The 26,844-nt window shown below is 36.4% G+C and overlaps 2 protein-coding genes across 6 annotated transcripts; both read right to left on the reverse strand.

The window, feature by feature from the left end:
* Positions 1–1,299: 1,299 nt before the first annotated feature.
* On the reverse strand, positions 1,300–6,508 carry LOC103336837 (uncharacterized). Of its 5 annotated transcripts, none has more exons than XM_089041797.1 (6): positions 6,321–6,508; positions 5,939–6,048; positions 4,002–4,615; positions 3,051–3,159; positions 1,680–1,737; positions 1,300–1,572 (listed from the first exon to the last, which is right to left on the reverse strand). In XM_089041797.1, the coding sequence occupies exons 1-6, from the start codon at positions 6,396–6,398 to the stop codon at positions 1,477–1,479; spliced, it is 1,065 nt and encodes a 354-aa protein (XP_088897923.1). In that variant the 5' UTR covers positions 6,399–6,508; the 3' UTR covers positions 1,300–1,476. The 5 variants fall into 5 exon arrangements, with proteins under 5 accessions (XP_088897923.1, XP_088897922.1, XP_016650992.2 ...); XM_089041796.1 differs by having other exon boundaries at positions 1,650–1,737; XM_016795506.2 differs by having other exon boundaries at positions 1,680–1,744; positions 6,321–6,507.
* A 9,099-nt stretch (positions 6,509–15,607) lies between these two features.
* On the reverse strand, positions 15,608–23,075 carry SKL2 (shikimate kinase like 2). Its single transcript, XM_008239954.2, has 8 exons — positions 22,731–23,075; positions 22,187–22,377; positions 21,913–22,107; positions 21,596–21,657; positions 20,598–20,664; positions 20,380–20,498; positions 17,053–17,229; positions 15,608–15,981 (listed from the first exon to the last, which is right to left on the reverse strand). Exons 1-8 carry the CDS (start codon positions 22,986–22,988, stop codon positions 15,872–15,874), a joined length of 1,179 nt encoding a protein of 392 aa, XP_008238176.2. The 5' UTR covers positions 22,989–23,075; the 3' UTR covers positions 15,608–15,871.
* Between the last annotated feature and the right edge of the window lie 3,769 nt (positions 23,076–26,844).

Consider the following 26,844-nt stretch of genomic DNA (forward strand, 5'->3'; position numbering starts at 1 on the left):
AAGTTACATGGCACTGAACTTGATCATTGTGGTGTGGCCAACTCCACAATCTAATCTATCTCATGATTCGAATAGATCTTTATTGTGAGACTATTCTTGCCGAAAAAAATACTCAAATTGAAGAATGTTAGTTGTCTAACTATGATGAAATAAATAGACAAACATAATTTTTTAATTATAAAAAAAAAATTCATGATAATAATTTTAAAGTAAATTTAGGGTTTAACCAAAAAAAAAAATTTCACTTTTAGAAAAAGCCAAAGCTTTTTCAAAAAAGACAAAAAAACCTCTCAACTTTCAAATCAAAGATATGCAAATGTAAAGGATTCTTTAGGAAATCCAAAAATAAATCAGGGTAATTTTGTCCATTTTGGCTTCTTTTACAATAGTCTAATCTATCTCACGATTCAAAATATTATGTATGTTTAATCAACTTTGTAAATTTAACATTGGTTAGTTGAGAGCATATCTACAACACCCCCCACCTTCCCAAGGTTAGTTTAGTGATCTAACTACGGAGTTTCAGGGTAGCAATAAGAGACTAGGCACCCTGATTGAACACAAGCTAACCACTTCTAAAGGAAATGAGCTGAGTTCCAACCTTTGTGATGAGTCCGAGTAGGAGAAAGGGCAGAAATATAGAGTAGAAGAAGAGGAAGGATAGCGGTAATAACAAAATATTAGAGTTACTTAACAGTCCACGTGCTGGTCATGGGACGGTTGGTTAAGTCAATCGTGTTCATTAGTTAAGCTTTAGAGCTCATTTGGTTCAAAGTTTAGACGCTTGGAAACAGCTATGAAATTGTATTTATATGTTTGGTAAGCGTACTCTTAGAAACGTAATACAAGACTCATAGGTTTGATGTTCCATGCAAGGATAATTTCATCCACTTAGCTCTCCCTTGGTAATACAAAAACCCCCTGCCACCCCCTCGTATTTCAATGCACTTTTTTCTGGACTAATAATCAGATAGAAAAATACAGAAAGCTCGATTGTATTTTCTTCTTCCTTTTCTCTCTCCTTTTCTTCTGCATCTTTCATCTTTGTTATCAGGGGCTTAGATTAGCTGGAAGGTGCGATGGCCATACATAGTTTAAACATTGGTAACAAAGTGGAGGTGGAGGTGGAGGGAAGGGTCCTTTAAAGCAAGTTGAAGGCACCTGCTCGTTGTGATTGGTGCTTGTAGCATAACACAGTATACAATTTGATATATCTGTTTGAAGAACATGTGCTATTCAATATCCTGCTAAAACAGCAATGAGTTTATTTACTACAAAAATGATGACCTTTTCCAGCACTTGGGGGAATTTAACCATTTATAGGACAAACTTCAAGCTCCAAATGCCATGTTCATACAGCTTTTGGTCAAACTGATCAACAATTAACGATTCCAGATAAAACATGTTGTACAGAGAACATACTTTTTCACAGAACTATTTTGACTCTGATTACAGTACCACATACTTCTAATTTAACTATAGATCCAGTAGAAAACAGAACAATTTTGCCTCTCCCTGATGTGTCATGCCTAAGTATGTCGCTTCTTTGCAACAGATTGCTCCACAAGATACCTGCATCAGAAAGCTCACTTACTTAGCAGAATTCCCATAAACCGTTCCAATTTTAAACACTCAGTTTAAAGGATCACCAAACACCAGATTATTTCAGAACCATGTACATCAAGCAACATAGATCTTGATCTCCATGAAAGGTAGGGAAGGTGGACAGTGTTCTTCCTGTGTACTGGCATGTGAAACCAATAAGTTTATACTGAGTGACATAAAAAAAAATTGTTTGCCATGTCACATGTTTCTGTATAGTTCATATAAAACTACCCCTCAACTAAGGGGTCGATTTCAAGTTAGTACATAACCTGTAAAACATGACTCTTGTGGTACATATTTTGATCACCACACCAGACTTTTGAAAACCATTCAAAATCAACCCTCGGTTGGGCTGACCATTAGTTAGAACCATTAAATGTCTTGTTGGCAGCTGGATCCTGTCCCATTTTTTCACTCTTACGTGGAATTCAAGTTTGAGCCATATGGATGATTTAATGCACATCAATAAAAAAATAATTAACAAGAACTTCAAAACTTATATAAATATTAATGACTAAAATTTGGGCCATCTCATGGGCAGCTCCACCTCAAAATCAAACCCCTCCCATTCCATTGTTCCCAGTGTCTTTCCCCTCCCTTCTACACTCTATTCCGCAACCTCCAAGGAAGAGAGAGCCCATATGCTTCCTTTTAATAAGATCTCATCCTGCTCAGGTTTTTATCGTCTTTTTGTGTTTTTAATGTATTTTTGGTTTGTATGCTATTTTTTAAATATTTCTCAACAGTTTTGCTACTTTTTTAAAAAAATTTCTTGTCACCTGACATTAAGTAATCCAGATGGTGCAAACCCTGAATTCTATATAAGAGTAAAAAATGGGACCCGAAACTGCCAACATTTAACACTTCTAACTGATAGTCAACCTAACAGAGGGTTGATTTTGAGTGTTTTCAAAAGTTTGAGGGACCGAAGTGTCACGTTTTAAAGATTGGGTACTACCTTCAAATCGACCCCTTAGTTGAGGGGTGGTTTTAGTAATTGACCCTAAAATATTTCAGAGCTCAATGGATGTACCTCAATGCATAATCAAATGTGTCTATGAGCTCATTATATTGCTGGCCCTACATATATGTCCAGTGAAATGGTGGACGCAGAGAACAGTAATAAACACTAACTTGTCCAGATGGAATTGAACATTTAAAAGTTTTGTTCTCAACTCCTACTGAAATTCAAGAATAAGAGCAATAGATATAGACGAACTTGTAAACTATCATGTCAAATCTGCAATGCAAATCGCATAAAGCAACTAGTTTGGTAACCAAATCATATAAATGAGAGGCTGAAAACAAAGTGTAAGGAAATGGAATGTGGAAAGACTATTCAATACAGCTGTCACATGAAACAAAAGTAACTTGAGCTCAATTATAGAATAAAAACAATAAATTATTTGAGCTTAAATCATTGAAGTAGGGAAATGATTACGTACTTGCCAGTAAAGAAACCTGCAGAATACCATGCATTTAATACAACAGTAAGATCTGTCTCTGAGCTAGTACTTTCAGCCATTTCTCCTTCACGCTTCTCATCCTTTTTATCTGTATTTTATGTAAAAAAGTAATTGATACAATCAGAGAGGATAAACTTCCATTTGCCAAAAACAACATGAAATTTATAAAGCCACCACAGCACCATCGTTCAGCCATGGCATGGACTGAAACAAAAACATACTTCAACTTCCCAAACCAAGGTTCATTTGTAGTGATTGTGAACTCATACAAGGTTATTGACTAGATAATTAATGTATCAGACTTGACTTCTATCTTTTGTAGGGTAATGTTGAAATCAAAGAACAATATGTTTGCGTCATTGATTAAACAGCCATGGCCAACCAGTAAAACTAAAGCCTTTCAATATACAATCTTCTGTCCTAGGAGAATCATACAATATTACTACTTCAATAACGTACAGGGCTCAAAGATGATAATCCACAACGTAGAAGCATATGTATGTACTTATGTTTTGTGTGTGGGTGTGTGTGGGTGTGTGTGGGTATGTGTGGGTGTGTGTCTGTGTGCGTCTGTGTTTGTAAAGCGTAACAGCATAAGAGCAATAATATCAACAACATAAAATCAAATTATCTAGAAGGTGAGTAAATACAGATTTTACAAACACCATATATCAACAACTCTGGGCTTCTGGCCATCCAAATAGTTAATTTAGATAACCAAGGCATAGGACTATCTCACCAGGTGAAGAGAAAATTATTACCTTCACTTATATTGACGAATGAAAATTATATTATACTTTTTCTTTCATAGCTATTTTTTTTAGGAGAACTTATAAACAAAGCTTCTAAGTGTTATTCCTGTTATTTCATGGCTACTTCTTTAAATGAACCATGTTCCGGAAGATATATTTATTAAGAAGACACGCATACCTTCACTTATATTAGAATCACCAGAAATTTTCATTTTCATCGATGATAATGCTCTTTCTGCAGTCCCCATTGCCGTCTTGACAATTTGATCATCTTCAAGAGAAAATGATTGCCCAGGGCTTGTTGCTAAACAAGCATCAGTACATGTTCTACCAGCACATGACCCATCCGGTAAACCAGCAGGAAATGAAGAGCATGGAGCCATCAAGCATTGACGAAGATACGGGCAACATGAGCAGACAACAGCTGGATTAGAAGGTTGGCATGTAGGGACTGCATGCTGCTGAGAACTATAAGCAGTATCCCCCTGTACAATGGAACCAGAAACTTCACCAGAATATTGATAATTCCAACCACCAAACTGATGAAGCTGCTCTAGTAGCTTCTGTCTTTTCTCCTCAACCTCATAATACTGGTTGAGTAACTGGTTATAATCTGCTGCACCTTGTGAATATGAATAGTCATTTTGCACATCCTGAGCAACTTGTGAGTAGGGCTCAGGTACATGCAAATCTACATGATGGTTTTCTTTCACTTCTGATATATTACTGGTCTCTCCAGCTTCTGCAGTAGTCTTCACTGTGTCATTACTATGGTTATCTGCATCCCCTTGTCTTTTTAAAGCACAAGAAATGGTCATATGCATCACAGGATTCAATAAACACTATTAGATACAATTTAAGGATTGCATACCAAACTAGAAATTATTACCAGGTGAACTATGCCATACATTGCTAGTGGACCCTATCTTATGCAAAACTATGGTTTTTCAAGCTTAATGAGTTCTATGCATGACATTCTATAAGTGATGGTTAGCTGACTTCTAGCCTTCCTCTGTTAACTTAGCTCTTTTATGCACTATATTAATTAGAAGAGTACATTACACGATACATAATCCCAACATAAAAGCAAGAATATGCACTGTTTTCACTCAAATTTACATATATACAAAAACAAAAACAAAAAACTGAAACGCATTATAAAGATACTATCATTGCGCTCTTGACCAGAAACCAACAACAAAAAATATATAAAACAGACGAAAAGTGACTACTATTGTATTTTTGCAAACTTAAAAACATTCTGGCAGTATTTTCAAAGGTATGACGAAATTAGGTCTTGGGATGGACTTGAACAATGGAAATAGAGGTGAATGAAGATGCTGCTAACCTTAGTCTAAGACTACTGCCATGTTGGTTCTGCAGATATTTATCTTTTTTATTTTCATTATTTCCTAAGCTATATAAAATAAGTAAGAAGCATAAGTCCCGCATCGATTGAAAGAAAGAAATATCCCTTCACCTGAATGATCCAATCCCTCAGTTTGTTAGATAGGGTTGGCTCTGGGACCAAAATCAGTTGTTTGAGAGGTGAAAATATTCAAGACAATGAAGCAGGGTCAAACAGAAAAAATATCACAAAACCCAATCCCACCAATCCGTAAGCACCTATATATGTAAGTTGTTCTAGAACTAAGCCTACCAGAGTCGAAGTTCCAACCACACTATCTCAAAAATTATTCTCCATCTTTTGATTATTTATACAAACCTCCATGCACACAATCTCTGAACACTTGTTCATTGAATTCAACAACTCACACCACTATATAGAAAAGTTCTTTTCAAAATCTAAAATAAACCATCTAATGTTATATAAGAGGCCCAAAAATTTAAAACTATACGCAATAAAACAACTATAATACTATTCATTTTGTTTTAAGCTTTATGGGAAGATAATGGAAAAATATTCGTTTACAAATTACAGATAACAGGAGCTATACCCAGCTCGTCAAAAAGAAAAAGACATTTAAAAGAAAATAAAATCTATCAGTCAGGGTAACTACACTACTTAACAAAACCAAAATTCTTCTTCTTTTAATGAGAATCCAAAATTCACAATCTACAAAAGAGAAAAGCTCTGCCAAGTCATAAGCTCACCTTTTAGCATCCTCACTTTCTTCAACCTCGGTAATGACTTGTTCTGCTGTGTTGATGGCAACTTTTTCTTCCTTGGTTGACGCCTCATTCGTTTTCTTGCCATGAATTTTCTGGAAATTAGGTGAGAGCAGATATTATAAAACATAATTGTGAAAAAAATAATAATTAAATCAATTAGGCAGTCCATGATTCTCCAATTTTAGGTCTTTCAATAAAAATCAGTATCAAAATTGTGCCCAATAAAATGATCTTGAAGAAAGCACAAGTCTACAAATGAAAACAATTGCAGTCGAAGCTATGGAGGCAATTAAGTAAGTAGTGCTCTTCTCAGGATACTGAAGCAAAATACAGAAGCGAGAGAGAGAGAGAGAGAGAGTGGAACCTTGTAGCTGGACATGGCATCGTCAAAAGCATTGATCAGAGCTGAATCGTCCCACAAGGTACCTTCCTGCTTCCCCATTTTTAACTCTCTTCTCTTTCTCAGTACCTCACGTAGACGCTAGGGGACTACTAGAAAGAGAGAAGAAAAAAAGAAGACCCCTTTGTCTCGCCCTCCCTCCCTCGGCCTTCTTTTCATGTTTTTAACCCCGAAATATAAATTAAGGGTAACTTTTGATTCCGCCCAAAATTAGGAACTATTTATGAAGGAGGACAAAATTGAAAATTCTAGTGTTTGGGCACTAATGCCCTTATTCATTTTTAGATTGCCAAGTCATAGGCTTTTTGCTAGCCGTATGGACCCAAAAAATGGATTTTCTGGCCTTGATAAACTTTGGACTGATGCTGCTTTGCATCTGCTTCTATGTTGCTGGGATGATCTCTTCAAGTGAAATGAATTTGATGATGCTTCTTCTATCATAAGGCCTATGCATGGAGTTATTATGTTTCACCAGTATACCCCCAAAGTGGTTTATGGATAGTATTTATCCAGATAGAGCACAAATAGTATTATTTCTCATAATGAACTGCTTAGTCCAGCAGAATCAATAAAAACAAAGACATCTACCAAGCAAGATACAAAGTAGCAACAATAGCTGAGCAACATTCAATGATGATCGTCTGAACCTCCTTCACCAATCCAACTTTATCAAGATTTATTCATAGACTACATCTAGAAGACCAGATAACACATATGAATTCAGGAAATGCAAAACATGAGCAAAAGATTTTGATGAAATCTATAATCAAATAGGAGAACAAATTGAAGCAAAAGATAACGACAACTCATATTGGAATAGTTTAGGAGAAGAAGAGCTACACAACATAGACAACATGATAGAAACATAATAACTCCATGTATAGGCCTTATGATAGAAAATGAATCTAAATTATAACTATTTTCAATATAAAGTTGACTTAAATAACCATACTCTGCTAAAAATGTTGGAGTAATTGTGATAGTTTTTTGGTTAAGCTCTAAATGTAGCTCTCTATATTCAACCATGTTAATACTAGCTAAATAAATAGTATAATGAGAATAGCTTTTAGTAATAATTTTTATATCAGGATGTGGATTGTTTTTAAAATTAAAAAGAAAAGCTTGAATGTATAATTGAAGAGATGTATTTTTCTCATATTCTAATCTAATCATATGACTCTTAATATCTTCGGGTAAAAATCTATACCTTTTTCTAGGTAGGGTTTGAAGAAAATATGAAATTTTATAGTTTTTTGCTTAAGGGAAAATTCTCTATTATGCTCAAGTAAGCTGGGCTCATTACCCTCTTTTTCTTATAAAATCATGCTTAAATTTTGACATCTTAAATTAATATATGTGCATGTTTGAAAAGGAAGTCGAGCCAGTTCTAACGGAAGTGGTCTCGTGGGCCCGGGTGACCAATATGGGAAGTTTGACCTCTCGGTTGACCGTGAGTCTTCTGATATAGTTTCACCCTTTGAGAAGTACTAGAATGACCTTATAAACGAGTCTTGATTGTTTATTGAGTTATTTTGATTATGTTAGGATTATAAGATTATTTTATAGTATTTTATGTAATTATTGGATATTATTTTGATATCTGACTATGGGATGATTGATTTGTTGTGAAAACAAGTCTTAAGACTTGACTGTGATTATTAGGAAGTGAGTGGACATTGTTTTAACTGAGCATTACTTTTCTAGTATGGAATTGCATGCATAAATGATATTTGATATATGTTTTGACTATGATTTTATCAGAATGTGAGATTTTTTTTTTTAAAGGGATTATTGTTGTTATTATGGTTATTATTAAAATATATGGATTGGGTGATATGGGGTTGGATTATGAAAGTGTTTTATGGATTGTCTTGCATATTTATATAATTTGGATTATTTTGATTATTAAGACTATGAATATTTTGGGATGTGGAATTTATGTTTTTGGGAGTTTGATATCTATGCTATCAAGAAATATTTGGGTATATTGGAATCTTGAGAATTTGGAAAGAAAAAAAATTGATTTAAGGGAGGGCATATTATTTTATATTATATATATATATATATGTTTGTGAAATGCACCATCATATGTACATCCCTGGCTCTTGGATACTGAAAACAATGGTTATTTGGAAACATTGGTCACTTGGTTACTTTGGAATCTGGGCACCTTTGATCAGGTGTGCCGTAGACCTTGACGGGCAGTCTGCATGTGTAGGACTTTTCATAGAAGCACAATATTAAGGATTCTGCTATGTGGTATGGTAAGCACTGGCGGACCCAAGAATTTTTCAGGGAATGGGCAATTTGTAAAACACTAAAAGCTAAAAAAAAACACCAAAAAGATAGACAACCAAATACCTTAGAATTTCTTATCCAAAAAAAAAAAAACCTTAGAATTTAAACAATACTAATGTCATTTGTAATTCATAGAAAAAAAATAGAACATTACAATTAAGTTACAATTGTTCACCGCGCGCTTTCACATCATGAAAACAATGACAATATTTTATACAAACTTGGTTTTTTTTTTAATTTTAAATAATGCAATTTTATACATACTTAATCGATATTAACATTGCAGACTTTATAAATAATTAATATTGCAGCCCTACAACTTTTTATGCGAGGACAATCCTTATTTATGGCCCAATTTGTTTTTCATCCAATGACCCAATTGATTTATCATATACTAAATAGCATGTAGGAATTTGCCGTCGCACTCACATCTTTATTCCTCTTTTTTTTTTTTTGGGCTTTGTACAACATGATGTCGTTTTGCTCAGAACTTTAAAAACGAAAGGACAGCAACTGTGATGCACGCAGCAAAAGAAAGGAACCCAACAAGTTCGCTTAAGCTTTTTCAAACACTTGGAATGCAGCAGCAGCGAGCAGAGGTGCAACCCCAGCAACTTTAATGGAGATTTTGGCGACCGGAGGTGCAGGTGCACCTCCCAGCGCCTGCACAGGTCCGCCACTGATGGTAAGCCTAGTCCCCTGGTTGGACGACTTGTTCCCTAGCCACATGGTTATTGAGGATTCTTCCATGTGGTGTAGTCAAACAATCCTTGTGTTGGATTGTTTTTCCCTGGTACATGATGTGTACTATCATATGTGCCTCCCTTGAGATACTGATACTTGGAAACAATGGATATGAATACTTGGATATGTTGGAACCTGGGCACCCTTGGCGGGGTGTTTCATAGGCCCTTGGTTGAGCAGTCTGCATGTAGAACTTTTCACAGACGCACGAGTATTAAGGATTCTACTGTGTGGTTTGGTGAGCCCAGTCCCCCTGTTGGACGGCTCGTTCCCTAGCCACATGGTTATTGAGGATTTTTCCATTTGGTCTAGTCAAACAATCCCCGTGTTGGATTGTTTTCCCCCGATACATGATGTGTACTATCATATGTACATGATGTGTACTATCATATGTACCTCCCCTTAGATATTAATACTTGGAAACAGTAGATATGGATACTTGGATATGTCGGAACCCGGACACCCTTGGCGGGGTGTTTCGTAGACCTTTATGTTGGAATTTTAAAAGGTTTTAAAAATTTAACCGTTTATTTATTTAATTATTTTGGATGTTTTATTTTATTTATTGTGGGGGTTATAAATATTTAATATTCAGATTTTATTTCTGGTTGGTGAATGCATTAATTTTTTGGTTGGTGAACTTTTATGGTTGGTGAAGGTTACATGTTTTTGGATGCCTATAAAAGGCCACTCCTCCTTCACATTTCAAAACGCACACAATACACTATCAGAATATCACATACACATTCTAATTCTCTCATTTTCTAATTTTACATATATTCTCTACTTTATATTATTATTATTTTGGGCAATGGTTATGTGACTTGGATACCTATATCTATATATGACCGTACTCATAGCGGATCTTGAGTTTGTGTACAAGGAGTCGTATCTTGGAGTCTTGTAGACCATCAGCACCTACACGTAGGGAGGCTACAAAGGCTTTAGGACATCGTCTTTGACGTGCTTCACTGTACCAAACTCACCTTCTTACTTATTATTTATTTTCCTTTTACTTACCTATTATTTTGTTTTCTTCAATTTCATTATACCTTCAAAGCTTTCCAATTTGTTTATATGTTATTTATAATATAAATGTTTTGTATTTGGTTTTAAGGAAAGAGAAAACTTATTATTTTTTATAACACCTTAGTCGGGCAATCTGCGCGTGTAGGACTTTTCACAGACGCACGAGTATTGAAGATTCTGTTGTTCGGGCTGGTGAGCCTAGTCCCCTGGTTGGATGACTCATTCCTTAGCCACATGGTCAATTGAGGATTCTTCCATGTGGTTTAGTCAAACAATCTCCGTGTTGGATTGTTTTCCCCTGTATATGATGATGGTGTGGGGTGTGCATATATATATATATATATATATATTTATATATGTGGGAAAATATGTGGATTCGTTTATGGGTTGGGGTTTCTTGAGCATGTGCATGGTGAGTGCTCTACATAGGCGTGATCATAGTTTTGATGTTTGGAAAGTGTTGTTTTGCAACATACGCCTTGGATAGGGTATGGTTGTAGGAAAGAAATGATTTTGGAAAAGTAACTTGAGTTTTAGAGTAATTGGTTAGTTTTAAAAGAGTTATGCATAGTATTTGTGAGTTTCTATAGGGAAATGGTTTTGAGTTGAGTCATGGAAAGAAAGGAGTTGTTAAAATATTTAGTTATATGCCTTGTGGGGATTGAAGTTGAGAATGAATCTAAATTAAATTGTGGGTTTTACTTTGACAATATCTGTATGTTTCTAAATTGTGATTCTTTTTGTCGTAAGAACTACATGTGACTTAATCCCTCACAAAGGGGTACGTAGGTAGCCTGGGGTTTAACCTAGGTGCAGCCGTAAAATAAACTGTTTGAGCTATGCTTGTATTGTTCTAAGAGTAGAAATGAATTTGGGAAGGAGGAAGGTCTTTTTTTTTTATTGCTATTACAATATTTGTTACGGGTGCATACAAAGGAGTTCAAAAGCAAGAACATTTTAGAAAATGTTTGGTTATGAAGTCGGAGGGCTGTTTGTTTGTTGTGTGTAATGTACTTCGTACATGCTGAAGGTTGATGATTTTAAACTGTGTTTTTGATAAGTTGAAAATTTTGGTAAAGTTCGTTTTTTAGGGGAGACTCTACTGAAATTTCAGTAGAAGTCTCAGCCCTTTTTTTCTTTGTTTTAGGGGAAAATGATGTTTCTAATTAGTAAGTGGGCCCGACATCAGTTGGATGTCGGAAAAACTACAGGATCTGTCATAGATTCCGAGGAATTCGGGGCGGGTCCTGTCACTTTTCAATTCTTATAACCTTTAATAGGCTAAACATGCAAAGGGTTTACTGTTCTTAACTGGTGATTATGGTAATTAACAAAATTCTAATTGGTTATAAAACGTTGGTTTTTTATCAATTGTGTTGATTGACTTCTATCCTCAAGATACTTTACTGTCATCATTATATGGGTTAATAACAATTTTGGTCACTGGGGTTTGACTGGAAATCAATTTTAGTCTCCGTGATTTTAATTTTCCCGATTTCATCATTGTACTTGCAGTTGTTAACAAATCAAGTCCAAGTCTTCATTTCCATCAGTTTGACATGGGCTTTATTTTCCTTTCGTCCTAACCCATCACCAGAAGCCGTGTAAAAGCCCATTTCTTGGTGTAAAAGCTTCGAATCTTAGAGCAAGAGAGTCTAAGAGCAATGCACAAAAAGGAAACGCATTCCATGTAAAATTTAATAAAAGCAATGCAAACAATTAATCAAAAACCATTCCAGTAGCAGAATCACCAGAGGTAGGATAATTGTACATAGAACAAAAAATTCATACACTCCAATATAAACCTTACACAACCCATTTGACAAAAACCCCAGCCAACAAAACCAAGCACATGACCAACAATACCAACCAAATCCAATACCACAAAGACGCTAACTTTTTTGGGAAAGAGGGCTTCATCGGCTCCACCGGCTCCTCAAACCCCTCAACAGGTCCGCAATTGCCATGATCACCCCTAAACTTCACATAGCTCCCTTTGTCATCTTCACCCCCAATTCTCACAATCAGCTCCGGCACCACCTCTCCCCGATCCTCACGTTTGTCATAGGTCAATGAAAACCTAGGAATTTGGCCGCACAAATCCCAATTGACCCCCTTTTCAGTTAGAAACTATGAGAAATTTGGAGCCCCAGGAGAGAGATTGTGGCGAATGTGAGGGGTTTGGTTATCAATCAGAGAGCCGCGTGGCCATGAAGACTGGTGAATGCACATAGGCAATCAATGGGCTCATTTCCTCGTTAAAAGCCCTTCTTTCTACGTTATGAGCTTTTACACATCTTCTGATGGTGGGTTGGGACAAAAAGACAATAAAGCCCCTGCCAAACTGATGGAAATGAAGGCTTGTACTTGATTTGTTAACGACTGCAAGTATAGTGACGAAATCGGAAAAATTCAAATCATAGTGACTAAAATTGATTTTGGGCCAAACCCAGTGACCAAAATTGTAATTAATCCTAAATATATTATTAAGGTGCTAAACTAAAGCTCTAATACCATATTTTTTGCAGGGTCTCAGTTAAGATTTCTAAAGGCCAAAATAACAATCAAACACCATGCCTAGAATATAGAACTGCAAATAAGCCAACTTAAAGGACTATGAAGCAGAACTCAGAGGTTTCCTAAACTCAAAGTATTGATCATTAGTTTAGCAAGATAATCACATAATTAGAAAAAGTTTTTTCCTGTTTTGGACAAGAAGTCTACTAAGAAAACCAAAAATAAAATAGAAAAAGACTTACTTAATTGCTTTTGTTGCTGGAAGTGTTATGAACAAGTATTAATAGTGGTCGAAGTAAGAGAGTGTAATAAGAGAATAAGAGAAAGTATATGAATAAAGAGAGTTTATTGATTGAAAGCTGAAGGAGAAAGTACTGAGATTTTTTCTTCTCTGGTATTATACTTCTCTCTTCGGAGCTTCGTAGCTATATACACAACCACCTTCTATCTCTTCAAGGCCCCTGATGCCTTATGGATTTACATTGTGGAAAACTACATGCCTATTTTAGATGCCTTCACATGCATAAACAAACAAAACTTTTAAAATATGGGCTGTTGTACTGTTGCTGCGCTGTTGACACTGTTACTGTGCTGCTGCTGGAAAAAGACAAGAACTTCACATGGTCTCTTCACATGTTGCTTTGGTCTTCAATGGAGGAGAGAGGCATAGGACTTGCATGTAGGGGTGGTCACGGTACGGTATGGTATGGTATTGAGCCCGTACCGCTACCGATACCGAAAATTTAAATCGGTATGGTACGGTGTGAGATTATGGTTTGTAATGGTACCGTACCGTATCGTGCCAAATCGATATCGATACAGTATCAGTATCATTTTGGTACCAAAATGATATAACTAAAAAAGGAACCAATTCAATATTCAACACCAAAATAAGTGATGCCTAAGTTACAAATTCAAAGATTCAACATATTCAATATCCAAATCCTAATCAACATATTCAATATCCATCAACATATTCAATTTCCAAATCAACCAAATCAATATTTATTCATTAACAAATTCATCAAACCCAAATGGTTAAAACTCATGCCTTATGGCTTACAAACCAAAATAGTTAAAATTATGTCTTATGACTTACAAAAATACAAACACAATCCAAACATAAATGACAAAAACATAAAGTTATACTATTCGGTACGGTACGGTATTGACCGGTACCAAAATCTTGATACCGCTACCATACGATATTCTATTAGTACGGTACGGTACGGTACCGAATATCTCCCCATACCAAATGAAACGGTATGAAATCGATATGGTACTGTGTGGTTAGGGTACGGTTTCGGTATTTCGGTTTAAGATGTCCACTCCTACTTGCATGTGTTTGATGTTTAAGATAAGAGGCTTTTTTGTTTTTTTGAAAATATTTTGGGTTTGTTTGAGAGCAGCTTGCTTCTTTTGGGTTTTTCACTAGATTTCCTATAAATTAACTCACTTAACTAAAAAGTAGCCAATTTACCCCTATACTTATTTTTAACGCCAATTTTACCCATACTGTTTGATTTTATGGAATTTCATCCAATATTCCGTTAAATCCAACCATGTGAGGAGCATGTGGCCCATTTGGAGGGTATTTCCGTCCTGGTCTCAAACCTTCATTCGATAGCGATTTAGGGATTCAAGTTTGTAGTCTAGGGATTCAAACTCAACCGCATGGCCCACATAAGCCCCAAATCCACATATTGAGCATGGATCAGCTGAGTCGTCCCACAAGTTATCACGTTGCATGCCACATTTGGACCTACACCTCTTCATGTATATAAAATTACTAAACTACCCATGCCACCTAAGCAAACTTAACGCCTCTTATGACATGATTGGGTTAATGGGAGACAAAAAATGCGAGTACAAAGGATATAGAAATGTAGAGGCAAAGTGGGTTTTTCGGTAAAGCACAAGGGGTATATCGATAAATAAGCCTATGATAGTAATTCTAAATTTAGATGACGTTATAAGGTTTAATTGTTTGTTCCAAATTTACTACATCTAGTTACTTGAAATACATTCAATCTCACATTTTCTATGTTTCTTTTAGTTATCTTTATTGTCAATCCAAATCCTTTCTTTCAAATATCTTCATCCAAACGGAGCTCAACAACTTTCTCAATTAGGACTGGTGGAACAAAATCATCATATGCTAAGATTGAATCATACACTGGAATTGGGACTGGTGGAACAAAATCATCATATGCTAAGATTGTCTAGCGTTGTCAAGTGGTGCTCCTACAGATGCTAATGTTTGAAGCGAAGACTGAAATTGTGTAATATCAAACTGAGACAAAAGTACTTTAGTGGACAGACATCAATAGTCTTAATTATCCCTCGCTGGAATCTGTTTTTTCACAGAGAATTGATTACAGACAAAAACGTTGATGAGTTGGGACCAAGATTGAGCTTTCATCTTCTATCCTCCGACAACGGCGTAGTTTTCTGACTTAACAGAAATACTAACATTATTTGGAAAACTGTCGACGAACCTAGTTATGAACAACATTTAAACAATGAACAAGAACTTGAAGGATCAACATCGCTGCTCAAGTCTTGTGACATGATGACCCTGATACCATGAAGAGACGAGATTTGATCTAGTTCAGACTAGTGAAGCTCGAGATAGATGAGGTCAATATTTCACCTAATTCGACTTGTTTCCCAATGGTGCTTCTATTACTTTTGTATCCTGTGTTTGCATGATAATGGATCACTTACAAGAATGCTTGTATCCGGGCAGAGTAAACTATAAGCAAATTACAAGAAAGGTGATTTCTTTTTCCATGGTTTACTTAAAAGATAACGAGCATCTGCAGTAAAAGACAACGGTGAGATACATATACGAGGCTATGTCCAAACTCAACCAAAACATCTTCAAGGACAATCGTCCTACAATCGTTAATGTCGTGCAATTACTGTTAGAATCCACTAGGAGAAACATCATCTCCAGCAGATGGATCCCAACCAGGAGGCTTGATGTTTGGCCAGTCACCTCGGCAGCCCAACCTTATGTAGAGGCTCTTCTTACCTTCAAAATAGACCACGAACAAAAAGGATTGTCAGTAACAGGCATCAGACAGTCTACATACATAAAAACAACATCAGCTTTGTATTGTTTGGAATGCTTTTTGAGGTTTCTTGGGGTTGAACATCTATATTTGACCATTCATTTCAGCGTCATTCAAATGGGAGCGCACAAAATTAAGCAATACCAACTCTCACAGTTGCCACCTTTTTGAGGTTTCACAATCTTATTTAAGGTCAATGGCATAAGCGATGCAACTCTACTATAGAATACAGTTGTACCTCAGAGTGTTCATGGTCTTCAAAACAACAGGTCTTTGATGGAAGAAATATGTGCAGTTCTATTTATTTAGTCAGCCAAATTTGCTTAGTTACGTTCCACTTTTTTGTAATTTTTAAATCCAATCTTACCCTTGAACAAAACAGTGAACAATAATCTAAAAAAACGACGTTTCGGCTAGTAGGCTTCTCCCCCTCTCCCCCTTGGTACAGAGGCATTATCTACAGTGGCTTTCTTTTTCTTTTTTAAAACATAATAAAGTTCTTTTGGTTAGAAAAATAAAAAAGAATTGAGGGTTAATAAAATAAAAGATAGACAATTGTAAAACAGTAGCTTCATTATATATAATTTTTTGAAATAATTGAGTACATTTGGGGTCTAAAGAAAACCCCCAAAAGAATAACAGCACATCTGACCAAAAAGAACAAATAGCGGCACAACTAGTTTGTTTCCTGAGTGAGTGCACAGTAAACACAAAAAAAGTTATAAACATTATGACAGTGAAAGAATCCTAATTCAGTTTTTAAGTTTCAGAGTAATTTTAGTTGTGTCAAAGATAAGGAAGATGTAATTAGACATCCACTACAGCTTCCCATCTTGCAAACCAAAGTCAGGATTAGATGTCCTGGTAAGAAGCCTATAAACAAGAATGGGTTTTTGTTAATTAAGTTTCGATTTTTAGCATTTTGTTAGAAGAAGTTGCGTAAACTGCTTCAAGTTAGTCCTTAGAGGAACACACATTGTAGCATAGCAAGCTCAATGTCTAAAGGATAAACATCATTAATTTCTTCTTACCTGGTAGTTTCTTGTCTGATAGAATTAATTGTTTAAGGGCACTCAAGCATCCCTCAGCCACACTTTTAGTATGATCTGTATCCCAACCATGTAGCTTGACAACCACATCTGCGTTTGAGTAAGCTAGTCTGCCATCTTTAATATGACTCCTGGCCTCTTCCTTTGCTGAATCTTCATCTGTGTAGAGAAGTTATGAAGAAACATTCTGATTGAATTTAATAACAAAGAAATGAACTACCACTACAGATGTGGCTGATTAAATTTAGAGTTGAATTGGATGGTTCCAGAGCAGTTTATCTTTTTCTCATACTCATGAACTCTAGATGCTTCATTTTTGCCTTTACATTTCATCAATGCCTGACAGAAGTATTTATCTTTTGCGCCTCAATCCCAAAATTTGGTTTTTAACTACTCAATTAGTGAGACCAAATGTGTTTGATGCTCAATCAGTTCTATAGCTTGAGTTGAGATCAACTTTTGACATTGTAACAAGTATCTATAACTCAAATTGGAAGCTTCAGGTTTAATAAGCTGAGCCAGGCGCTTCAGCTCATGGAGGGGGCAGGTCCAGAAGGATTTCCCTTCATCTCCACTGTGATAGTTAAAGTCTTTTTTTAGAGATACTCTAATGTTTTACAATCTAGCCAACACAGACCCACATGGTGGGTTCATACTAATAAATGCTCTGGTGTCATATGCAGAACTGTAAAATCATAAATTAATTTTCTGTAGTAGATGTTAAAAAACTCTTTAAACGCAATACCCCAATACTTTCCTAAATACCAATCTGTTGGAAGCTCCATCAGCTGGCAATGTATCACATGGTCCTAGAGACACAAAGTAAACAAGAACCATTATCTTCCAGAAATTATACAGATGGCTGGGTATGGACAGGGAAGTATAAGGGAATTTGGCATAAGAAAAGCCCATGTGTGACACACGGGCACCTAAGTTCATTAATTGTAATGTCTTATCATCATTGCTAAAGATGGTTTCCTGGTTCCAATGGCTAGAGCTATCTGTGGGTAAGAATGACTGCTTGCACATATATAGAGGTGGTTACATGTAAGAAAATGTACCCTTATACCGATCCTCCCAGGCCAAAGGTCTTCATCTACCAATATTAATGCAGGAGCAAAGTTTAAACAATGTAGGGCTAGAAAAAAGGCTGTTTCTACAACTATCAGCATATTGCCCCATCCTACAAGTTCGCTGGCTATGACCCATATAAACAATGTAGGCCAACCTCATCGTATAAATACTTAGTTGGTGATAAGTCTGGAGGAGGTTCTTGAAAGAAGAAAATTAAGTATATGATGCAGGACGCATAGGACCTAAATTTATTAGTTTCCTAATATATTTGTTAGTTTCCTAGATTCTCTAGTTTTCCAAATTCTAGTAGGATTTCTACTTTTCCAGATTTCCAGATTTCTAGTTTTAAGTTTCCTATTTTATTTGGGTTATGATTTCCGTAAGCAAGGGATTTTTATCCTATTATGTCTAGGTTTTAGTTTACTATAAATACCCCCATGTAGTTCTTTAAAATTCAGATTTGGATATTGAGTAAACCTTCTCTTAAAACGATGTGATTTCTGTCCTTTCTTTCGTCCCTTCGATCTATATTTTCGTCTCCCCGACCTCCAATATTCTTCTTGTTCTACTGTTCTACTGTTCTACCCTTTCTTTCGTCTTTTCGATCTATATTTTCGTCTCCTCGATCTCTTATACTCTTCTATGTTCTATTGTTTGGATGCTTAATCTAATACCTACGGGCTGTACTACATCAGTATAACAGGAAATTGGAATTCTGTCTATGATAAACTAAATTATTTTTGTTAAGTAAATTAAAGAATTACTGACTCCATTCATACGATGGAACTGAAACGCAACAAGCTTTGAAGTGTGAATAATGAAGAAGTGTCCATTCATTCATTATGCCACAAACACATGGATTGGCAAGCCATAAGAATGAATAGTGAAGATGATGCAGAATGCATATTATTATTTTCCTAATTCTACTTGGATTAGTTTTCCTATTATTAGTTTTCCTAATTCTTAAAGATTCCTTGTTGTTGAATGATCACTTATTAGTTCAATTTGCTTTCCTATTTCTTAAAGTTTACTTTTCCTTTTCCTAGACTAAAAATGGTTTTGCCTCTATAAATAGAGTTGTTTTTAATCTTTAAGGCAGACTTGATTAATGAATAAATTTCCTTACTTTAAACTCTCTGATTCCTTCCCCTTCCCTTCATCTCTTCAATCTCTAATTCTTCTCTTCGATCTCTTATTTCTTCTCTGTTCTATTGCTTAAGTGTTTACTCTAAAACCTACGGGCTGTTCTACATCAGAAGAAGTGTTCATTCATCATGTGTTCATTCAGTTTTGTGCGAATATAAAACAACAATTGGTTGACATTCAAACTTCTTAAGCTTTCAAGGACTATGGTACAATAACAAAATTTATCATGACATCAGAGCAGGAGATCCTAAGGTCGGACTCTTGCAATTATAACCACTCAATTTATGTTCAATCGCAAGTAGGAAGAGCTATTCTGACCGTAAAACAAATTTTGAACATTAGAGGCTGCAACTAAACAGTTCGATGCTTACTCAATTCTATGAGATAAGGCTCACATATCCTGACGAATAACTAATTTGCACTCCGCAATGAAAACCCCCTATGAACACAGATCCAAGCATAACTTGTACTGAAATTGAAAGACTCCTATATGCATAAAAATGATTAAAAAAATGGAGAGATCCGTGAATTTGCAGTGAAGTATGGGACAAAAAGATACAAAATAATTGTTCGCCCCCTTCTTGTATGACTTATACTTCTATAAACAATGGTAAACTGAAAAATTTATCACGGTTCTAGGGTGGAAAATCCTGAGTTTGGATTCAAGCAACCATAACCTCCCAATTTATGTTGAATTTTACGTGCGGATGGGAAGAGGCCCACATATGAGGGAATGGTTAAATATAGAATATTTGTTGATCCACATCCTTATGACTTACACTTTTTTCTGTTCTTCTTACAAATTACAATGACTTCTGCTTTTTCCTTTTTCTTTTTCCAGTTACAATGACTAATGGCTTTTTTTTGCTTTTTTTTTTCCTTTCAGTCGCAATGAATTATGCTTTTGAGAACAATGGTAAACGAACAAAACATATCAAGTTTATTGCAAACTCTAATCAGCCTGCATAGCTTCTTAATAATACTAGAAAATAACGTACAATCAATTACGTTAAGCATGACAGATAATGGCAGCAGTACCAGTTGCTTGTCAAAAGAAAATCAATGAAGAAATGATCAAAGAGAAATTACCTGTAGCTTCAGTTTGGGACAGCCAGACAGTAAATCCTGCATAAAGATGGCGCCATTTACCAGCCCTTCTAGCAGCTCCCTGCTGCCCTCCTAATGTTGCAACTACTGCTCGAACATGACTGCAATACCAACAAAGCCCATTAAAAGATACTCATTGTTTTCACACACCACCCCCCCAAAAAAAAAAAAAAACAAGAAATTCTATTGACATATAGTACCTACTTAAACTTTGTAATATAGCACTTTCTGCTTCTGATACAGAGTCAGAACCTTCAGCCAGCAGCCCTGAAATTGATTAAACTTGTCAATAATAGGTGACAGTTTTTGTACAATATCAACTTATTTCAAGTCTTGTTTCATTCCAATCAAACAAATACAGGGCAACTAATAGCAATTAGATCATTTTTTTCGAATAGAGTGCTGGGTAAAGTAAACATCCACAAGTAGATCATAGGACGTGATTAACAGATAAATGAGGTAAATACAAATATTATCGAAAGCAGGTATTAATAACAGTGAGGACGACAAAATCATATGTAAATATGAAGACAGCATAGAGATCTGATGCAGAAAACACAGGTTGGATAGGAACAGAAGCAATTTTCCAACTTATTCATAAGAAACTTAGAGGATAATGAAAACAACACCAAAAAATCAAAAATCACTTTTAACGTTGTTTTGAGTTTAACCCTATGTCAGATAGTCAATTTACAATTCATAACTACAGGAAAGAACTCAATCATATAGTAGAATACAGAGGGGTCTAATACAGAATAATGAAAACTTTTGTTTCAGTTACAAGGGAGGCCAAAGGGGAGGGGAGATTCAAACTAAGACATTGCATGGGGAGGGGGGTTTAAATGCTCTCAACCACCAGAGCTACAAGTGCCACCTCAATAATGTAAACTCATTGTTGCATAAATTGTTCACACATTTGTACTACGTTAATGCTTGGTTAGCCATCACCCTCATCATTCACAACAGAATTGTTTTCTACTACAGTTATGAACTTATATTGCACATAACCTAAAATTTTGGTGATTCATTTAGTGCACACCCCAGGAAGAAAGATGACAAGGATGGTACTGACATTGGTCACAGAGTCACAGCTAGTTCAGGTTTCAATAATGTGCACATCATGACTCATGAGCTTGTAGATCAAACGAAGAAGGGATAGTGAGTTGAGGTTTGACAAATGAACCAAAAAAATACTCACATGAATCAATGCTCTGCTTGGCAAATGTTTCCAGCAACTCCTTCGTACTCAGTGGTGTATATCTAAAACCAAATGAACCAAAGAAAACTACTGAATATAGGAAGACTCAGAAAATCAAACCAAGGAAAATTTACAGGTATTTGAATATGGGGACAGAGCCTACCCTTACTGGCAGCTAGTTAAATAGTTATTCAGATGTAACTACAAAATGGTAACAGAATTGTTATAACTACATGTGAAATTTGGGGAAGCTTGAAATTAACAATTAGATGTATCCCAATCTTTTCTTCAAAATAGTTTTGAACAAAAAGCAATACCCAAGACCAACTGCAATTTCTTGAGCCACTTTCTGGTTGATTTCAGTTGAATCCCCAACAATGTAAATTGATGCTCCTTTCAGAAGTTGCATAGATCCCAGTGTCAGAGACTCCCAGGACTCCATAATATCAGGCCATTTCAATTCTGGATCCTGCTTTTTCAAGTTTATAACTAGCTCATCATCATCTATATACCTGCGCAAAACAAGAATTACCCATCTAAACAAGTGATCTACATTGTTATATAATTTCATGTGCTTTAAGTTTCACAAACCATATTGTTTCAGCAGGCTTTATTTTATCAAACAGATGATTAGTTTCCATAAGTGTGATAAGAGACCCAGAGTGCTGTACTTTTATTGTCAATGAGGTGCCATTTGCATCCACAAAAATATCTCTAGTGCTTTGGATATTTTGACCCCCAAGCTGTAATCTCAATTCCACCTCAGAAGAACCATCAAGAAACTGTAATGAGGTAAAATAAAATCCAACTGGTGTAAGAACAACAAAAAAAACATAAGTCACTCAAAGAAAAGGGATCATTAATCTATGTAAGAATTTTGCTTGAGTTCTTATTAGATTCTATCAACATATGTTCAAATAGAAGTTGCAAAGGAACTCATATTCTTGTGAGTAATTTGCAAAGGGAACTCATTTTCAGCAATTGTAACTCAAACATCTCCAGACTCAGCACTGAAGCAAAAACCTAGGATGAAAAATTATAATTTTTGAATAAAAAATTCAAAAACAGCAGAAAACTCCATTTTTTTTCCTTCTTTGAAAAAAAAATGTTCTCACAGAAGCAAGGGAGAGGGTACCTCGTAGTTCTTGCTGGGGACGGGGATGGTGGAGAGACTCTGGGAGGAGACTTTGGGACTATAAGAGGTCTTTAGGTGGCGGCCATTTCCGAACAAAAGGCGAGGACTTGGGAAATAAAGGTCGGTGAGTGAGAATGAGATACAACTCCATTTGGGTTTGGAGAGTTTCTGGAGGGAAGAGAGATGTGAGGTGTTGATTGGATTTTGCGAGAAACTGAACCCAGAGCAAGTGATGGTAGAAATTGTTGTATCCACCATTTCGGTTTCGGTTAAAGGAAAACAGAGAACTTGGATAAGAAAGTGGTGCTGTGAGTGAATGTTGAGATATGCCTGCTAAGCAAGAAAATGGGGTTTTATTTTAATATTTTATTTTATTTTATTTTTTATAACAGAGAAATTTTGCAACAAAAATATCGGTCTTCAGACAAAAATAAATAAATTTATAATAGAACTCATGGCAACGTCTACGGTAATTTTTTTTTTATTTTGGCCAATCATAGTCAACCCCAAAGTGGGTGTGTTTATAAATGGTTTTGGTGGTGTAATAATGGTTTTGGGTGTGTTTATAAAGTGTTTTGGGTGTTGGGTTTTTTTATAATTTCAGTTAAATTATTTTTTAAGGTTCCCTACAAATTTTTGCCAATATCAAGGTGGAATTTTAATGTTAACATGACTCTCTTTCCTTGCTCGTCAAACTATTTTTGTGGCTGAACTTCAAACCCCAAAAAATCTCTTCTACTGAACTTGGTCCTCTGCAAGTGGTGTTGCTGCTGAAATTGGTGTCGCAGCTTTAGACCATCTCCAACCATGTTGAGACTAAACTCAAATTTTTACCATCTAAAATACAACTATTCATGTATTTTTTAGACTCAAATTAATTTTTTCCTCCAACCTTATTTAAATTGTTTACAAATTGTTAACCTTTATTTTTGTCGTTAATTTTTCTTGACATTATTTTTGTTTCAACATTCATGATTTAATTTTTTGAACATTTTAACCTAAAAAAATCCAAAATTCAAAACATAATATAATTTCACTTTTAAGTACAACAAAAGAAAAAAAAAATGCACATCAACTAAATTTTTTTCCCTCAAAACAGAGCAACTTTAATATATAAAAAAAATGAAAGAAACAACAACTACAAATGGTGAGCTGCCACTTGTCATGCGGAAGCAAAGGGAGAGAAGCAACTTTCTACCACGCAAGGCCCGCTCCATTTTTCCTCTGCACGTGGGCTATGCAGCATGAGTTGGGGTCCACAAAAAATTTCCCAATCCAGGCAAAACCCAGACTGGAATTCCACCCAAATTTCCACCCCTTAAAATACGTAAGTTGGAGATGGATTTTGGGTTCAAAACTCAAAATTTGAGTTTCGACCCCTTAAGTTGGAGATGGCCTTATGGTGAAGTTTTCCATCCCCTCCATTGGTTGGCAAATGTTTCCTAAGGTATAAAGCACTGGATATCATTGGGTTTGGAGTTTTCTAAGGTTTGTGCGTCTTCCAAAATGTTTTTGTAGCAATAGCAAGGGTCTCTAAGTTCAAAATTGCAGGTGACATTTTTTAGCAGGGTTTGTTGAAGGAGACTTTGTTGTATATCAATTTGTGAGTTACTCTATATCGATTTGGCAATTGATGGATTTCAATCATGTAACAACCCGATCCTAAATCAATTTGTAATTACAAATTTACTCTGGTAAAAGACCATTATCCCCTAGAATATTTTATTAGGTTAAAAGTTGACTTTTTGACTGGAAAGGAATTTGGGAATTTCCATTATACCATTGCGTAGAGCTCAACGATACGAGTTCGTAGACATGCAGCACGCCCGATTCTGAGTTGTAACGAAGGAGGAAATGTCTAAAAATAGAAAAGGACGTAATGGGAATTTTAAAATTTATTATCAGAGCAACACTACTGATCCGGGCGCTACAAGACTGGTTCTATTTATTTTCTTCCCCCTCTGGTTCACGGCACCACCTCCCTTTCCCTCATGTTACTATTCATTAGCTTGGTTTTTGGGTCGTCTTATCCGCCACCATTTTGGGTGGCATCGGTCCCAAACGAGCCGATGCCCTCCTCCTACCCCACCCTCCTTTGTCGCTAACAGCAACACTGGGAAAATGGCCAAAACAGCCCGATTTTTGTCAAAACTTCCCACCGTTCATTCTCCCTCCTTCGGCCACCATCTTCGGCAAGTGAGTATGGTTTCTCACCTACTTTTCGAGCTCTAGCTAATGGTTGGATAGGATTTGATTGATTTCTAGCCTAGGTAACTCGACTTACAACCTAGGTTTTGGCCAGTTTTCAAATCGAAATTTCGGCCACTTGCCGTCCGAATTGGACGTTGTCGTAGTTGAAGAAAGTGTTCCACTCGTCGAGTTCTAGCTATAGTGGAAGGGTGACCCTCGGTTTGGAGTTTTTCCGTCACCGGTATCGCTTAGGGCACACGTCGCCGAGCATGTGGCAGCGTATGGGCTCTATAGCATAGATAAATTGTGTTCCAATGTGATCTCCTGTTGTCACGAGCGTAGGTGTGCTCGGATTGCAATTCGGATGTCGTTTGGCTATCAAACGAGTTTAAGCCTATTGTGCGTTATTCGGGTTCGATATGTCCGAACCGTTGGATCGGGTCCAAATTAAGATATGCTGATCTAGGCACTTCCAGGATTGCGTAGGATTTTGTGGATTGAGAATCGGAGCCCCGGATGTTGTGCGATCGTGATTCAATGACTTAAAGTTTGGGTTTCGCGATAACCTTCCAATTGTGCGATCGTGAGCGATTTAACCGTCCAAGTTTGACCAGACTTGCGGGATGTGTTTCCTAAACCTTTTTGAACCCGTAGAAACTCTCGGATGGGGAAATGGAGGTCATGGGCCCCACGGGCCCGGTTGACCAAATTTAGGCGGTTTGACCCCTCGGTTGACCATGAATCTTCCAAGGCAATTATATCCTTTGAGAAGTGTTAAAATGACCATGTAAACGAGTCCTGACCGAGAATGAGTTATCCGGTTCATGTTACGAATTGAGTATAGATAGTTATTCATAGATTGTTAATGTACACAGTAGCTGAAAATGATGAATTGTAACCCTTGGTTTTTATCAGATTGTGACATAGATATATTTTAAGTAAGTTGAGAATCAATTTATCAGAAATTTGATATAAAGGTCGGGAAATGGATTGTGTAATAAAGGAAAAGTATTGATACCAGTTTGGGATATGGTTTTTCAAACCCATCACAAGGGTACCCCCAATCTGCAAATCCCCGCAGGCCTCGGAGATACCACTCCATCTAAGCCGCAATCCTCGCAGACTTTATCGAGACCATTGGTCAGCCTGAACCGCATTCCTCGCACCACACGGTTCAGAGTCCTCGAAACACATGGGGCATTATTTATAAATGACACTGTTTCAAAGCAACAAAGGGGTACCCTTGTGATGGGTTTGAAAAACCATGATATAATCCTAACAACTCAGTCTTCGATCAAGACCCGTTTACATGGTCGTTCTAACATTTCGCGAAGGATAAAACTACCTCGGAAGACTCTTGGTCAACCGAGGGGTCACACGCCTAAACTTGATCAATCGAACCCGCAGGGCCCACGATCTCCTATCACAAATTCGAGAGTCCCCAAAGGTTCCAATATGCCTAGGACACATGTCCCTAAAGTTTGGTCTCTACCGGATGGTCGGATTACCCACGATCCAACAATTTAAACGTATCAAACCTAAAAATTGCACAATAGGCGAGATCCGTTCGGGGTTCAAACGTTGTCCGAATTGAAATCCGAAAGTACCTATACGCTCGTTAGGACCAGGAGATCATTTTGAAACCCTAAGCGTCCAAAGCCGCCCATGTGCCAAAGAAAAACAAACTGCCGGCCCAAATTCCTACCCTAGGTCTAAAACCTCATTTGGAACCACTTTTGTTCTTGGACCTACCCCGAAAATGGCCGAAATTTCAATTTGAAAACCGGCCAATTTCAATTCGTATTTCGGGTTATCTACACTACAAATCGATTAAATCCTACCCAACCATCAGTTAGAGCTTGAAAAATAGGTGGAAAAGCATACCTTAGTCGATCGGTTTGCTGGGGAGAGAAACGGCCTGTGA

This window comes from Prunus mume, linkage group LG7 (assembly GCF_029339155.1).
Source record: "Prunus mume cultivar Tortuosa linkage group LG7, ASM2933915v1, whole genome shotgun sequence".
Classification (NCBI taxonomy): Eukaryota; Viridiplantae; Streptophyta; class Magnoliopsida; order Rosales; family Rosaceae; genus Prunus; species Prunus mume.

Bases quoted from the DNA above. Each gene is read 5' to 3' on its own strand.
- LOC103336837 (XM_089041796.1), bottom strand. From the start codon at position 6,398: ATGGGGAAGCAGGAAGGTACCTTGTGGGACGATTCAGCTCTGATCAAT. The intron at 6,049-6,320 runs GTTCCACTCTCT...CCTAATTTCCAG, and splicing joins ATGCCATGTCCAGCTACAAG to AAAATTCATGGCAAGAAAAC. The intron at 1,573-1,649 runs GTGATCCTTTAA...TTTCTGATGCAG, and splicing joins CTGAAATAATCTGGTGTTTG to GTATCTTGTGGAGCAATCTG.
- SKL2 (XM_008239954.2), bottom strand. From the start codon at position 22,988: ATGGTGGATACAACAATTTCTACCATCACTTGCTCTGGGTTCAGTTTC. The intron at 22,378-22,730 runs GTACCCTCTCCC...ACCTCATTACAG, and splicing joins TCCCCAGCAAGAACTACGAG to TTTCTTGATGGTTCTTCTGA. The intron at 22,108-22,186 runs GTTTGTGAAACT...TGTTTTGCGCAG, and splicing joins AAGCCTGCTGAAACAATATG to GTATATAGATGATGATGAGC.